Source organism: Glycine max, chromosome 6, assembly GCF_000004515.6.
Source record: "Glycine max cultivar Williams 82 chromosome 6, Glycine_max_v4.0, whole genome shotgun sequence".
NCBI lineage: Eukaryota > Viridiplantae > Streptophyta > Magnoliopsida > Fabales > Fabaceae > Glycine > Glycine max.
The window spans coordinates 2674221-2689193 of record NC_038242.2 but is presented as its reverse complement, the minus strand read 5'-3'; the positions used below and the strand labels follow the sequence as shown (position 1 = coordinate 2689193).

At 32.0% G+C, this 14973-nt stretch overlaps 2 protein-coding genes and 2 pseudogenes across 17 annotated transcripts; 1 reads left to right on the top strand and 3 right to left on the bottom strand.

The window, feature by feature from the left end:
- Nucleotides 1-396: 396 nt before the first annotated feature.
- LOC106798997 (octanoyltransferase LIP2p2, chloroplastic-like) lies at nucleotides 397-4397 on the bottom strand (annotated as a pseudogene).
- A 270-nt stretch (nucleotides 4398-4667) lies between these two features.
- On the bottom strand, nucleotides 4668-6718 carry LOC102666973 (exocyst complex component SEC3B-like; annotated as a pseudogene).
- A 1532-nt stretch (nucleotides 6719-8250) lies between these two features.
- LOC100778556 (UDP-N-acetylglucosamine transferase subunit ALG14) lies at nucleotides 8251-11177 on the top strand. Of its 16 annotated transcripts, none has more exons than XM_014777228.3 (7): nucleotides 8272-8335; nucleotides 8519-8609; nucleotides 9101-9320; nucleotides 9389-9543; nucleotides 10341-10487; nucleotides 10575-10634; nucleotides 10806-11177. In XM_014777228.3, exons 3-7 carry the CDS (start codon nucleotides 9143-9145, stop codon nucleotides 10980-10982), a joined length of 717 nt encoding a protein of 238 aa, XP_014632714.1. In that variant the 5' UTR covers nucleotides 8272-8335; nucleotides 8519-8609; nucleotides 9101-9142; the 3' UTR covers nucleotides 10983-11177. The 16 variants fall into 16 exon arrangements, with proteins under 16 accessions (XP_014632720.1, XP_040872197.1, XP_006581225.1 ...); XM_003528153.4 differs by having other exon boundaries at nucleotides 8273-8335; nucleotides 9404-9543; XM_014777233.3 differs by having other exon boundaries at nucleotides 8286-8335; nucleotides 8519-8562.
- A 907-nt stretch (nucleotides 11178-12084) lies between these two features.
- LOC100775336 (probable calcium-binding protein CML41) lies at nucleotides 12085-13166 on the bottom strand. The gene has a single exon (XM_003528150.5). The coding sequence runs from the start codon at nucleotides 12869-12871 to the stop codon at nucleotides 12308-12310; it is 564 nt and encodes a 187-aa protein (XP_003528198.1). The 5' UTR covers nucleotides 12872-13166; the 3' UTR covers nucleotides 12085-12307.
- Between the last annotated feature and the right edge of the window lie 1807 nt (nucleotides 13167-14973).

Genomic DNA, 14973 nt, shown 5'->3' with positions numbered 1-14973 from the left:
GTTGTGACCCCCACCCCTACAATAATTGTCATCGGATTCATTAAGAGGTATTTTTTTTTTTACCAAAAATACACATATATAAATACCTCAACCTTAATATTGCCACAATTTATAATACACCTCGTCATAGGAATGAGAAACGGACAACTCCGCTAAATTTCATTTTGGTGTACTTTAGTCAACAAACAATTTCGTTGTTACCCGTTGAACTCCATTCATGGGATCACCAATCACACGGAGACGGGTGTCCATTGTTGTAACTAAATAATGGGCTTTAATCTCATTCCCCTCGACGACTCAAATACTTGTTGACATGTCAATCTTTTTGTAAGCGGATCCACAATATTATTTACTGACCTGACAAAGTCAAGAGAAATGACACCATGAGAAATCAAATTTCTTATAAACTTATGTCTCACTCTTAAGTGTCTTCTTTTTTCATTAAAATTTTGCTTGTCACTTTAGATATAGCAATTTGACTATCACAATGCATTGGAATTGGAGGTATAGGCTTATTCAACAATGGTAGATCACATGATACTGCACCACTAGTAGCAGTATCTAAATCAATAATTTCTACTTCCATAGTAGAACGTGAAATAATAGTTTATTTAGCAGAGTTCCATGATACTCACAACCAGCTAAAGCAAAAACATAACCACTTATCAATTTTATTTCATCAAAATTAGAACTTCAAGTTTGTATCACTAAATCTCTCAATTATTTTCCAATCTACCAACTGCATATGCAATATCAGACAAGCCTAGAGAAGTTTGTCAAATGCAATAAAGAACCGATACTTTGAGAGTATTTATGTGAAGAAATTCCTTTACTCAAATTTTCTTTAACTTCATGGATGAGTCATAAGGAGTAAAAGCATGTTTCGCATCAAAATAATTAAACTTCTTCAATAGCTTTTCAACATACTAAGATTGGGTAAAAGTCATGTCATCATTTTTCTTTATAAGCTTAATACCCAAAATCACATCTACACAACCAAGGTCTTTCATACCAAAATTTCTAAACAAGAAAAACTTCACATCATTTATGAAATTCATTTACTACCAAATATCAATATGTCATCCAGATACATAAAATGGCGCATCCATTATCATCAAATTGTTTCACATACACACATTTATCACTAACATTAATTTGAAAATCATACAAAAGAATAACTTGATCAAACTTTTGTGTCAATGCTTTGGAGCTTGTTTCAAACCATACAAAGATTTAACAATTTATTTTTCAAGAAAAAATATTTTCAAAGAAAGTCACATCTCTAGACTCCATAATAGTACCATTAGAAATTTGAGATACTTCTGAATTAATAACTAAGAATCTATAAGTAGTATTATGTAAAAAATATCCAACAAAATATAATTAATATTTTTTTTTCAATTTTCCTTTTCTTATTAATAGAGATATTAACATTTACTACACACCCCCACACTTTAAGATATTTCAGATTTGGTTCTCTTTTTCTCCATAACTCATAAAGATTTTTTTTTTTGTTTATAAGGTATTCTTTTAAGAATACGACATGCAAAATATAAAGTTTCACCAAAGTGTTTATTTTATTATTTTTGTGTGTTATATTTTCACAGACTTATTTTTATCAATGAGTTATATATAAAGAGACAATCAGTCAACATGTAACAACAAAATATTTGCAGTAATAATAATAACGTTAAACAATAAAAATTAAAAAACCTAACAACAAATGTCTTGATTTTAAAGACTTGTGTTCACTTGATCATTTGATCAAGTAAAAGATAACTTCCTAAGGCAGGAATAGAAGTAGTGAGATATTTTTAATTTTTCACATAAACTAATTCTAAAAGCATTTTATCTTAAACAAAAATATAATTGACAAAGAAAATATTTTTCAACAATCTCATACTAATTTAAAATTTCAGGAAATAAAATAATATAATAAAAACATTTTTAATGGAACATAATGCTTTGCATTTTCATCCATTAATTTTTCATGCTTACTAGAAAGGAACTCAATCATATTGACGACATACATTTTTGATAAAACAGAATGCTATTGTAGAAAAGACTATGCAAAAAGAAAGTGATAACGCTTTTCTCTCTAAAACAATTTTCTCTCTAAAACTGTTGGAAAATAAAACAAAAAAATAAAAATGAAGGAAAATAAATACGAAGAAGATGCACAGTCTTGAATTAAATAACAAAATAGCAATGACAAATTAAATTTAATTGATAGCACATAAATAATGCATTATATCATACAATGAGCACAAGGAAAAATTAAATTAAGGGAAAGAATTAAATAGCCTGGGTTGGAGCGCGTAAACGCTATCCTTAGAGAGAAAACGCCCCCACTGCACGGGTAAGAAATTCTGATTGCGCTCCTCTCCCAAGATACGACAACCCGTTGGTTCCGATCGTGTGCAGCGAAAGGATCCCCGAACCTTATGAACATCAATGCTCTTGCTCTCACAAAAATTAAGTTTTGTATAGGAAAAGAAAGAGATAAATTGTTGGCAGAAAGAAACCAGAGCTCTCAGTCTGTCATTTCTAGAAAGGAGGGAAGAGATATATATAGGCATTTTGTAACAACAAAATATGACCGTTAGAAATATGACCGTTGGAAAACCAACCTACAGTTGTCACAACAAATATAACAAACTAGTTTGACTCATTAAAACAAAATCTAAAGAGAATCTAAAATAAATATTATTTTATAAAATAAAATTAATATATATATTTATAAATTTTAAATTAAAACACAAATATTTACCAACAAGGACTACCGTCAAAGCAAAAGGAGGTTCATTCATTCTGTTTTTGAAAATGTCACTTGGTTGCTTTCCAGGTCCAGATGAATCAAGCTAAATAAGTATCTGACACCAAATTTACAAGTTGTTGATGTAGATAGTTGAGACTTACTAACCCAAACACCAGTTAAACCTTCTACCCGAGAAGCCTGAATTGAAAACGTTGAAGAGCACGAATAACGACCTCCTCAAGAGTCCTGAGGTACCAATGAAGATCCATCTTGTGTCTTCGGAGGTTGATAATGGGGTACATAACTAGCTGCAATGCAAAATCCAAATACATTTACAAGTTATTAATCCAAACTCCAAAGTAAAAAATAAGAGCGATTATTATTCAAACTAATAATATCATACGATAAAAAACAAGAAAAATGAAAAGAGGAAGGACCTGGCCAGGGCCGTGGAACGTAACTTCTCCACCGCGTTCAGTGCGATAAATAGGAAAGGGTGGATTTTCGATGTCAAAGTTGAGGTTGTGGTGGGTACTGGCGGTACCCAATGTGTAAACAGAAGGGTGTTGCAGAATAATAAGGGTGTCGCTGCAATCACCTCCGTTCTCAATCTGTAACTTCTTTTCCCTCAATGTCTTTTTGCCAAGACCATGCTACCGTTATAAGGGATCAGCTCCTGATGCAGATCGAAGAGCTCGCACCTGCGCGGAGGATGATAACTTGGGGTGGGAGCGGAGAGGTAGAGGAGATGAGGGAATTGAAGCCAAAGAATATGAACCCAACAAACTCATGTTTGAGTCGGAAAACTACGGAGGGATTAATGTTTCTATTTTGTCGCCGCCTCCATTTTAGTTACACCCATTTCATTTTGAGGCCCTTTTCATTTCACTCTTCTATAAACTATTTCTCCTCGTCTTAAGTTAAATATATGGATGGGTGGGTCTATTTCAGCCGTGACACACTTTCATTTTATAATACGTTTTGTTTTTTTTTTTTGTTTCTTATGTACATTATTATCTTTGTAAATTAGGGTTTATTATTATAATGTATTCGCTTTAGATATTCTGTTCATCTTAGGTGAATTTAAATCATTTTAGGGAGTCTTCTAAGAGAAGCAGGGGAAATGTTATATATAAAAACAGAGAAGCAGGGGAAATGCTATAAAAAAAAAAAAAAACTTTTGAATACACTTGTAGTGATTACAAATTAAGAGTATCTCTTTGTATTGGATACATATGAATCCTATCATTTGAGATTTTATTCTTTATTAAAAGTTGGCAGTTGAGAGTAAATTTGAAATTGATGGCGTTAGACGCAAAACATGCTCCTAGAAGAATTTTGAAGCTTGTACAAGTGATAAGTTAAGCACTCTTGTGGAGATAATGATAAATTTGATATTGCAAAAACAAAAAACTTACAAAACTATTTTTATTTTTTTAGTATGGAAGTTGATAAAGAATTAGAGGGTTTGATTTTTTTTGGGGAGATGGTTAAGGTATAGAGTTGATCCTTGGTTCATCCCTGCATACACTCCATAGACCCCTCTATCCTCGTAGTCGTAGCAACACTCTGTAATGCCTCCTTCACATACTCCATCCTCCACATTTTCAAGTCTTTTCCCAACTCCGCACATCTTCATTGTTTAGACTTCTCAACAAAGGTCTGAAAGTTGGTACATTGATTCTGGTGCTTCTCGTCCAGTGATTGCCATTCCACAAAATTAGACTCACGAAGCTCCAATGAGCAATTAAGAACATGTTTTTCTCAGTAATGGGCAAGGTTTGCTTATCCTTCTTTTCCTTCTCATACTCATCCAAATTCATCTAAATAACCGACTATTGGTTCCTTCCATTGCTTGGTACTCAATTACACAAGATACCGTTAGAAAGAATCACACTTTCAACTGCTGACCATAACGAATTAGTTTAGTTTTAATATACTTCACTGTCGATTATGTAAAATTTATAAACTAATATAAAAGATTAAAATAAACCTTTAAAATTATACAATTTATGATTAAAAGTGTACTCTAATTATGTTCTAAACAAATACATGACTATCAAATAGTAATCAAAATATTAAAATTAAAGATGAGCTAAGATATTCATCACATTCTTTCTATGATGCATTATAGTGCTTGTTTCAAGTAATTAAAACCACAAAATGCACTTTATTAAGTAAATAAAATTACGTTGTCGTAAAAAGAATGATTACAGGCCAAAAAAATGGAAACAAGGCATATGTGTATAAACCTTTACATGGAAGCTAAAAGGACTCGCAACTCTGCTACAGAAGGGACCGACTCAGCAGGGTAAATCCTCGCGACAAGTTGAACAAAGGTTTCGTACTTATCAAGAAAATCATTCTGTAAAAATTGTGGAAACAACAATCAGAATTTGTCGCACGCATTTTTACTAAGATATAGCAGAAATTCTTAGGTGTTCGTGGTCTTTCGTTCTGTATCATTAATAATTGTTAGAAAAATCATTTTTGACAATTTTTTATTTTTTATTCTATTCATTTTAAATTAATCTTACTGCCGTTGAGAAAACCGTTAAAAAGTAGTTGAAATAGAAAATAGCTGATTTTTCTAACAATTGTTTACTTTAGTTATTTATGTTTGGTAAGTCACTCTAACAGCTTGTAAGCCTTAAAAAAAACTCTTGACAGCTTATTAGCTACCTTAACTAACTTGCTAGTTAGTCAAAGTAAGTTATCAAAGTGCGTATAGTAATTGACAATACTTAAAATGTTGAGGATGAAGTAGTTAGAAGTCTGAGCATTGAATACAAAAAATATTCTTTATTGTATTTCTTATGCTCATTTTCAAAGTTTATGGAATTTCAGTAGTCATGCCCTCGGCCAAACTGCCAAAGCAATCACAAGACCCTTGAAATTACCATATGATTGTCGGTTCATTCTTTTTTTGGTCAATTGGAAGTAAGAAGGCATACCTTGCATTTATCCCATAAGGAAGGTAATAGTTCCTCCGAAGTCAAGTTCTTCTGCAACTTCTTATACATGGCAGCAATGGACTTGTCCACCTACAATGCAAAGACAATTTACAATGTAAGAATGTCACTTACGAAAGTGTTTTCAGAATATATAGGAACCACCTTACCCCGGATAAACTGGATTTTAACGTCTTCCAATAGATCCACTTCTGACAGACCAACTTGGAAAGGAATCTGAAATTGATGTAGAACATTAGACAATTATAAATTTTAGTTGTTAGTATGTTAGTTTTTGTTAATTGGGGGATACAAACACACTATCTCTCCTTCCCTCCCTTCTCCATTCACCTCCCAGTCAACCTTAACTGCAAAATTATCAATATTTTATAATAAAGTAATGCTAACAATTTACTCTCAATAGATAATATGGTTAATCCACACTAATTTATGTTGTAACATTTAATTGATATCAAATATGATTTAAATAATTTTAGGTCTTTACAGTGATGTTCTATGTTTACATGAAGCAAAATGAATACCACGATACAAGTAGATAAAGTTTGATAACTTAGTCTGCTTTTCGTTGTTAACACTGGGAGGGAAATCCCAAATATTAGTATAACGATCTATTTAGTTTCCCACAATGTAGGAGAAACGTTGCAATCAATTGTTTGATAAAATAAATCCAAATATATTGAGATGCTGTACAGCACAGCAGGAGAGTGTATGAAGATTAACAAACTGAATTATATACAAAAAATCATAGTTGTCAATACTGTGGTGTAGCGAACACCCCTGGGATAAAGGGAGAGCAGATAGCGGGATGACCTGCTATTCTAATGTTGGCTTTTTTTTTTTTTTATCTTTTTTGAAAACAGTTTTTACCCCTATTAAAAAACAATAAAAATTGGTCTGTGGATTATGGTTTCTGTTTTAATCCTAAGTTGCTTTCTCCCCTGTCTCTTACGTGGTCTCACTCCACCTCACATCGGTGGTCTCCCCTCATTGTTGGTCATTGGTCATCCTAAGTCACTTGATCATTGCTGCCTTTGTGCCTCTGTGACTTCTCTTTTCCCCTCCTCTATTTGTCTCACTATCTCTCCTTCTCGTTTTGGATTTTGTTTGCAACACACTGCCGTTTACTGTCTCTCCTTCTATATTTTGTTCTATCCCTCCTCTCCTTTTGTCGTTCTTTCACTGTCAATGCATGTGAAAGGGTTTTTTTTCCTAGCAGTTAATGAAAGGGAACCCAATCCCTATTTAAATTAAGGCTGAGAATTACTGTTTCAAATTGAATTAAAGCTTGAAATTTGTAAATTGGGGATTAAGACTAGAAATTTGTGTTTTGTTGTTCTGTCAAATGGAAAATTGTTTGTGTGAAAATGTGTAGGATGAGAATTGAAATTATCCTTGCTGGTTTGAATGTGCATGATGTGTGGCCAATATATTTTGTGTTGTTCTTTTATTGATAATTTTGCTGAGCTGAATTTATGAGTAGAATTTGTGAGTGAGTTGAATTTGATTAAATGATTCTACCTGCTAACTAAGTTGAAATTATTCTTCTTTGAGAATGCTAAAATACATGCATGGAAATGGTTAAAAGGGCTAAAAGAAAGGGATTCTGTTATGCACCGTTAAATTGGATGCTTAATACAATCACATCTTTGGGGGCATGTTTGCATGATATTACGGAGGTTATTGAAGATAGAAAGTTAGGTGGACATGTGATATAGAATGGTTGACGGTTGTAGTTGGAATTGTGTAATGTGGCTGGTTGAAGAAGATATGGGCATCATATATCTAAAATTCCTCTCTTTGCTTGTTATGGCAGTTGGTGGTAGGTGTAGGGTTAAAGCTAGGATATATTTGCAACAAACAAGCTTTCCAGATATGATGAAATACATATGGGATAAATGCATTTGCTATGATGGAAGATTGAAACTTGAAAGAGTAATAAAAGTCTGGTCGTGGAAATTTTGGTCTCATTTTTTGAAAGCAATTATGGTTTTCTACATTATTGACCACATTTACTCTTTAATATTATTATCATGTACATGGTAGGAAAGATGACTTTTAGATTCCTCGAGGAGGCAGTACAAAGTACACAACAATAATAAAGATACAAAACTATATGAGCTTGATTTGAATGAGTACTTAATGCATTTCTTCTTTAAACTTCAAACAACATTTCTAGCCATAGAGATATGAAATGAGAATAACTTTTCTTTTATTTTTGTTTTCTTTGTGTGTCATGTCCTCCTTTCTGTTAATAAAGTGATCTTTTACATATGTCACATCCAAATAAATTAATAATTACTTTTAATTATAAAATTTTTTTTTATAATTATAATCAAACACAAAATAAGCAATTTTCTTTCTAAACAGACTCACCCAAAATAAAATAATTAACTTATTTTATTTATTTTCAATTTACAATAATTTTTTAAAATTTCAAAACAAAAATAAACTGAAACCCGACTCTGCGACTTCACTCCCTCGTGTCAAACAAGTTTTTAATTTTTAATTTTAAAAAATAAAATTTGTTTTTGACAAGAGTAATTAAAATTTAAAAAGGTCCTAATTTTGCTAACCTTACGTTACAACACGAACCCCAAATTCCGGCGTAAGTATCAAACCCTAAGTCGTCAATTTGATTATCAAATAAGAATTGTCAGACATGATCTTTTAAGTCTATGATTATTCTCGTCAGATTGCATTTCTTCTTGTTCAATTACTTATTTAATTGCGCCTCTTCTTGTTGGGAATTCTCATTTGTTTGATTACTCCTTCGATTCTCCTGCTCAAGCTGCTTCAATGGTTGCTGACAAAAAAAAAAAAGCTGCTCCAATGGTTCTCCCTCGTCCTTGCTTCTTAGTTCTTAGTTCTTATAGAATATGGTAATTGACATTTTTATCCATGGCAACATTTTACGATCCATGATAATCTGATTCTTATTTGATAATATGTTTGTTCTCCACTCTGCGCCTTAGCTGAGTTAAGATGACATGTTCTGTTCTAAAGTTGCATTTTTCAGTTGTAAATGATCATGAGCGTAATATTGTTGAGATAAAGGACTTCTCTGTGTGTGTTTTATATAAAAAAAAAAAAATGGGGCGAGGGGGCGCAGTGGCAGGGATTTGTAAGGGGGATGGTTAATCTGATTTGGCCAGATCAAGCATCTTGTATGTGTACTTATTTTGTATTTCTGTTTCTGCCCTTTGGCTAGTTTTCTACACTTGCTTATGTAAAATCTTGTCTTCTATGTAGTGTTTTGTTATAACAATGACTCTTTATTTTCCATATTTGTAGTTGTGTGCCTGTAAATATAAATACATGATGATGAAACTAATCATGTCTACAAACATTGATTTTTTCCTGGATTCTGTAGTGAAGATGTGTACCTCTGACTGAAATCTTGAAGCTACCTCTGATGGACAAAAGCAATGGCTGCCGCTTCTCTAGTGTGACTTCAATTGCTGTCTTCTCAAGTGCCATTTTTGTTGTAACTTTGATTTTGGTTCGTCTCCTTTATGTCATGTATTGTAGCAGCAGATCCTTGAGCAAAAGGGTTTTAAAACCTGCCAGTACCCTTATTATTTTAGGATCAGGTTTGAACTTACTTTTCCTTCTTTTCCATCGATATCAAAACATTTCATGACTATTCCACAATTTTTAGTCTTATCTGTTGTAGGTGGTCATACTGCTGAGATGCTTAATCTATTGGCAGTGTTGCAGAAAGATAGGTTCAAGCCAAGATTCTACATTGCTGCTGCTACTGATAATATGAGTCTTCAAAAAGCTCAGTTGTTGGAGAATTCCTTGGCTGCTGAGGTTCTATTTTTGCTTTGTCTCTAGAAGTACCTTTTATTATGAGCTCCATTTTTCTTTTCTTTTTTTTCAGGGGGGGTTCTACAATTTAAGATTGGATAATTTTTTATTTGTTGCGCCATTATTGCTATATATGGATCAATTATTAATCATGTATGTTAATGGCTATAGAAATAGGTGCTCAACATTTTGTTTTATATTGTCATTTGATAATTATAGGGAACTTAGAGAGGAGATTCCATGGAACTCTTTTTGTTTGGGGATATTGTATTGGCTGAAGCCCTTTTTTTTGGATGTGATGACAATTACTTTTGACTGATGATTACAAACGTGACTAATACTAATGATTCAACCTATTGATCCTTGAATAGGTAGATTCAAAGCAATACTGCCCAGTCCCTTATAGGTTTCTTGCAGGAGTGTATTTAGGAATCTAATAGCTAATTGTCACAAGAAGTTGTAGTCTTTAATTAGATGCTATTAACCTTGATGGAAATTATTTTCAAATAATAAATTCTGGTCAAAGTCAGTATTTTATGAATGGTATCTGTAATTTCTTTGCTGATTTCTGCCATTGTTTCTGGTTTGGCAATTGTGAACTTTTTCCAGTTGTGGATTTGGGGACAGGAAATAGAGAATATATATCTATCAAGCTTGATCTTTTCTGTTTTTCTATATTTTGTTTCTGTTGACATAGGTGCAATATGTCAATTTTTATTAGAGCTTGATGGGCTCTGAATTTTTCTTCTGCTTGGTGTTGCTGGTTTACAGATTCTGATCAGAAATAAATTTTACTGCAGAATGCAGCAAGGGTAACTGATACTGCACAGTTCATGAAGATATATCGGAGTAGGGAAGTTGGTCAATCATATATAACCTCAATTTGGACTACTTTAATTGCAATGGTGCATGCACTGTGGCTAATGATTAAAATTAGACCTGAAGTGGTACCAAGCTTACCATCATTTGCTTGACGCTTATATCATTTAGTTTATTGTTACAATTTGCGGTAACTCTGTATTGCTATTATCCAGATACTTTGTAATGGACCTGGAACTTGCATTCCCCTATGTTCAATTGCATTCATATTTAAGGTTCTTTTTCCCTTCATTATTCTTCTATCATTTTCATTACTTCAACTTCATAACTTTCATTTATCCACTTTATGGAACTATCATTATTCTTCTATCGTTTCCATAACTTGAACTTTATAACTTTCATTTATAATTTATGATGCTATTGAAATTGTTCAAGCTTCTGTGCAGATACTGGGAATTAGATGGTCATCAATTTTCTATGTTGAGAGTATTGCAAGAGTCAGAAGGCTCTCCTTGAGTGGCCTGCTCCTATACAAGTTGCGGATGGTTGATCAACTATTTGTTCAGTGGCCACAGTTGCAACGACAATATCCCCGTGCTACCTATGTTGGTCGACTCATGTAACCAATTGGTTCCTTTAAATATCATTCAAGAGAAATTTGTATGATGAAGTCGGTTGGTGACTTACAGTATTGCTTAGGATGATTCAGATAGATTGTTATTAGCAAACGATAATATTTTGGCTGCTATAACACTCCATACGTGCATCAAAAACGTGGAAAATGAGAAATTATACTGCTTCTGCTTGGACGTGAGAAATGGACGTAAGTCACCTTTAACGTGATGCTAAACCAAACATCCACATATTCACTTAGTATGTGTCATAATGGAAAAAAAAAAAGTCATGTGAATTCCGATGGACTCTTTATGAAGTAGTGTGAGGTGGTATATCAAATGAGAAAAAATCAAGTTATTCCACTGGAATAACTCATGATAAAATTACTCCCTTTAATTTTTATTTTTATTTTTATTTTTACAGGATCTACTCCCTTTAATAAGTCTTTGTACAAATTAATTTTTATTAATCTAATTATTGAACAATTTGTTTAATTTAACGATCATATACATGAAATTTTAGATAAATGATATATTTATAATTATGTAATCTTATCGTCAACATTTACTTATACTTTAAAAATGTATATTATACATTAAATTATACTCTGCTTAGCTTAATGTATAATATAATCTACATTAAATGTATTTATTTAATAAAATATCAAATAAATTTAAAATTTTATACAAAGAATTAATTATCAAAAGCATAATTACTCTTTAAATAAATTAACCTCTATCTATGAGATATTTTTGTTTAGAGATGAGAATATATTTAAAACTTTTAAAATTTTGAATATAATTATACACTTTATATCATCTAAAATCTAATATAAATTTTAACCGTTCATGTAATGTTACCAGATATTTATATTATTTAGAGTAAATTAAAGTAACCACTCCTGAAATTTTATAAAATCACAAACTTCTTTTTTCTTTTCTATTCTTACACTAATCCTCTTAACTACACTCATTATACATCACATTAATCTTTTTAAATTGTTTAAAAACTATTATATATATATATATATATATATATATATATATATATATATATATATATATATATATAATCTTGTAAATGTTAATAAGTAACAAGTGTCTGGAATAATTAGTATAATTTACTCTTCCTCTATATCATCTAATATAGATATTTAAAGTTCATGTAAATGTAACAACCAAAGAGATCGCAAAATGACAGACAAATGGAGCGCTTATGAGTGCAGGAAACCGCGTTTCTTTATCTTACGTCAAGAAAGCGTTTAATTTCATTTTAAACTTTGACTAAAGTGGATTTGAGGGTAGATAGAGAGAGAAGCAAAGCAAAACCAAACCTAAGAAGCTGGAGACATCATCTGCTGAAATTCGTTGAAATCAAGGAAGCCATTGCCGTCAAGATCGAATGCTTGAATCATGGCCGCACACTCGTCGTGGGACTTGACGTCTCCTAGTTGGCGCAACATTTGTTGCAAGCCCTTGGGCGTTATGCACCCACACCCTTTCTCAACCTCGAACATCTCGAACGCGCTTCTCAGAACATCCTCCAATTCCTCACTGTCCTCTTGCTTCATCAGTTTCTCAAAGTCTCCGAAATCGAGTAACTCGTCACCATCGGAGTCAAACTCGTTTATCACTCTCTCTGCCACTTTATGGCTCAGGGACTCACCCACGGACGCGAAATAATCCATTAACTCGCTGCTCGAAATCTTTCCATCTTTGTCAATGTCCAAGTGATCAAAAACGTCTTTGAGCCTCTCATCGTCGTCTTTTGGGCCCGAAGGCCCAATTAGAGGAGGTGGTGTAGTGGTGTCACCGTCTATTGCCGGTAATGATTTGGGCCTGGGAGGAGTTATGCATGGAAACGTTATTATCTTGAATAACCATTTAGCTGATGCCATGGCGTGCTAGCTTCTTGTAATTGTAATTACAGCTACGATTACAAGGGATGGTTTTGTTGGTGTTGTGGCATGTTTAATTGATTATATAGAAAGAGAAGTAGGAGATCATGGCTCCCAAAACAAGGAGTTTGAATGAATGTCTGCTGTGATTGCAAGGAAATTGCCTCAGAGACTGACCTATGAACACGAGACTTGACTTCTTTAATAAATTTCAACAAGGCAGAAAAATCCTGCCCAACTTCTTTGCATTTTCCGGATTCAACCCAAGAAAAGGGTTAAAGAAGGTGGAAAAAAATACATGACTGGAATGTGAAACGGGTCGATATAACTACCATCAACTCAAACTGAATATCCATTTCTTAGACTATTTTTTAAGTGTATAACAGCCAACTTAAAATATAGGTAAAGAGTTATGCTTATAAAAAATATGTCCAATTAAACCTTGATACATGAATTCGTAACTTTCGTCTCACTTTCTTTACACGGTAAAAGCATATTCACTCTTAATTTACGTTATGAATTATTTTAATTTAAATTGAGAGTCTATATTTTTGTCACTTTATACATGTACTTATTTTAACCTTTGTATGCAGGATATAGGAAAGAAATAAGTAAGAGAGAGAAAATTGGAAGAGAAGTCACACATTTTTATTTTTCAACCACGAAAATTGGACAAAAAATTTGTAAGAATTAAAAATCAATTTTGAATATTTTACAGGAATGAAAAATATATTTTACACTTGTGTAAATAATTATATAATCCTTAATTTTTTTATTTGATTATAAATTTTAAGATATACCCTTTTTTTAGTTTGGTGCATGAAGGCACCAACTCTACAATCACATTTTTTTTGTGTGTGTGCGTGGTGGAAGGTTTGTAGAGTTTATTTTAACAAAATACATAATATATATATGGCTATAAGCAATCAGAGCATGAATACAGCCTCATCAGCAAGGTGCATGCTTCATAGTATCCACTTTTTGTTACAAAATTAGTTAAAAATTACTTGCACAGTACGAAGCGCCCTTCTTCGCTTCTTGTTGTTGTATGAAAGTAAAGTAAGACTTATAGTTTTGGATAAACATGTAACCATGGACGAATTCTACAATGCTCCTGGTTGAGTTTGGACTTTGGAGTATCGATGCTCTTTTTTTGTTTTAACTTGGGGTATTGTTAGGTGCACCCAGCATTTTTTATTAACACCCAAAATACCCCTGACTTATTGTTCCTTTTTACGTTGCTTTCTCTGACTGGTAATCCATAAGCAGATTTTTCACATACCAATCAACTTGATCCGTATGAATTATATGGATGAAGTTGATCCGTAAGTATGAAGTTCATTTGTATAAGACATACAAATCAAGTTGATCCGTATGGTTTATACAGATGAAGTTTATCCGTATAAATCATATGTATGAACTTAATCCACATGCTTTATATGGATGAACTTCATTCGTATTGGTTTTTTGTTTTTTTTTTAATTCCTTAAAGTTTTATTTTTTTTAATTATTAATATGTTAAATTACTCATTTGCGCATTAAAATTTTATTATTATTACAAAATTTAATATATATTAAATTTTTTAATAGTAAATATTTTTTATTTATAAAAAAATATACGGATTAAATAATTCATATGAGTTATATCAAAATTAATTGTCACAAAATTTATTATTTAAATTTACATGCGCATTAAATATATATTAGAAATTTTAGTGTTATGTATTACAACATTATTTATTTTATAATGTAATTGGCCCATTAACTTAACTGATTAGAATGTTGTGCTAATAATCTGAAAGTCACATATTTGATTCTTTCTTGAGCTATTAATTTTAAATTAATTCCTCACAAATATTTTTAAAAAAATTGAAAAAAAAAACTTGAATTGGACTTATGGATCACTTTTGTTTCAAACATTTTTTTGTATTTGAACCTGCACTTCCATGATTTTATTGAAATGCATTAATTACGGCCCGGTCGAATCTCCCATAAAAGAAAAAGAAATATTAAGAAGTCAATAATTAAGTTATCTATCAATCTGTTACTTTTATCTATTTACTCTATGTAATAGATTAATAGTGTCACTCTATATAAAGCGT

Bases quoted from the DNA above. Each gene is read 5' to 3' on its own strand.
- LOC100778556 (XM_014777234.3), top strand. From the start codon at position 9,143: ATGGACAAAAGCAATGGCTGCCGCTTCTCTAGTGTGACTTCAATTGCT. The intron at 9,321-9,388 runs GTTTGAACTTAC...CACAATTTTTAG, and splicing joins CCTTATTATTTTAGGATCAG to TCTTATCTGTTGTAGGTGGT. The intron at 10,488-10,574 runs GTACCAAGCTTA...GCTATTATCCAG, and splicing joins TTAAAATTAGACCTGAAGTG to ATACTTTGTAATGGACCTGG.
- LOC100775336 (XM_003528150.5), bottom strand. From the start codon at position 12,871: ATGGCATCAGCTAAATGGTTATTCAAGATAATAACGTTTCCATGCATA.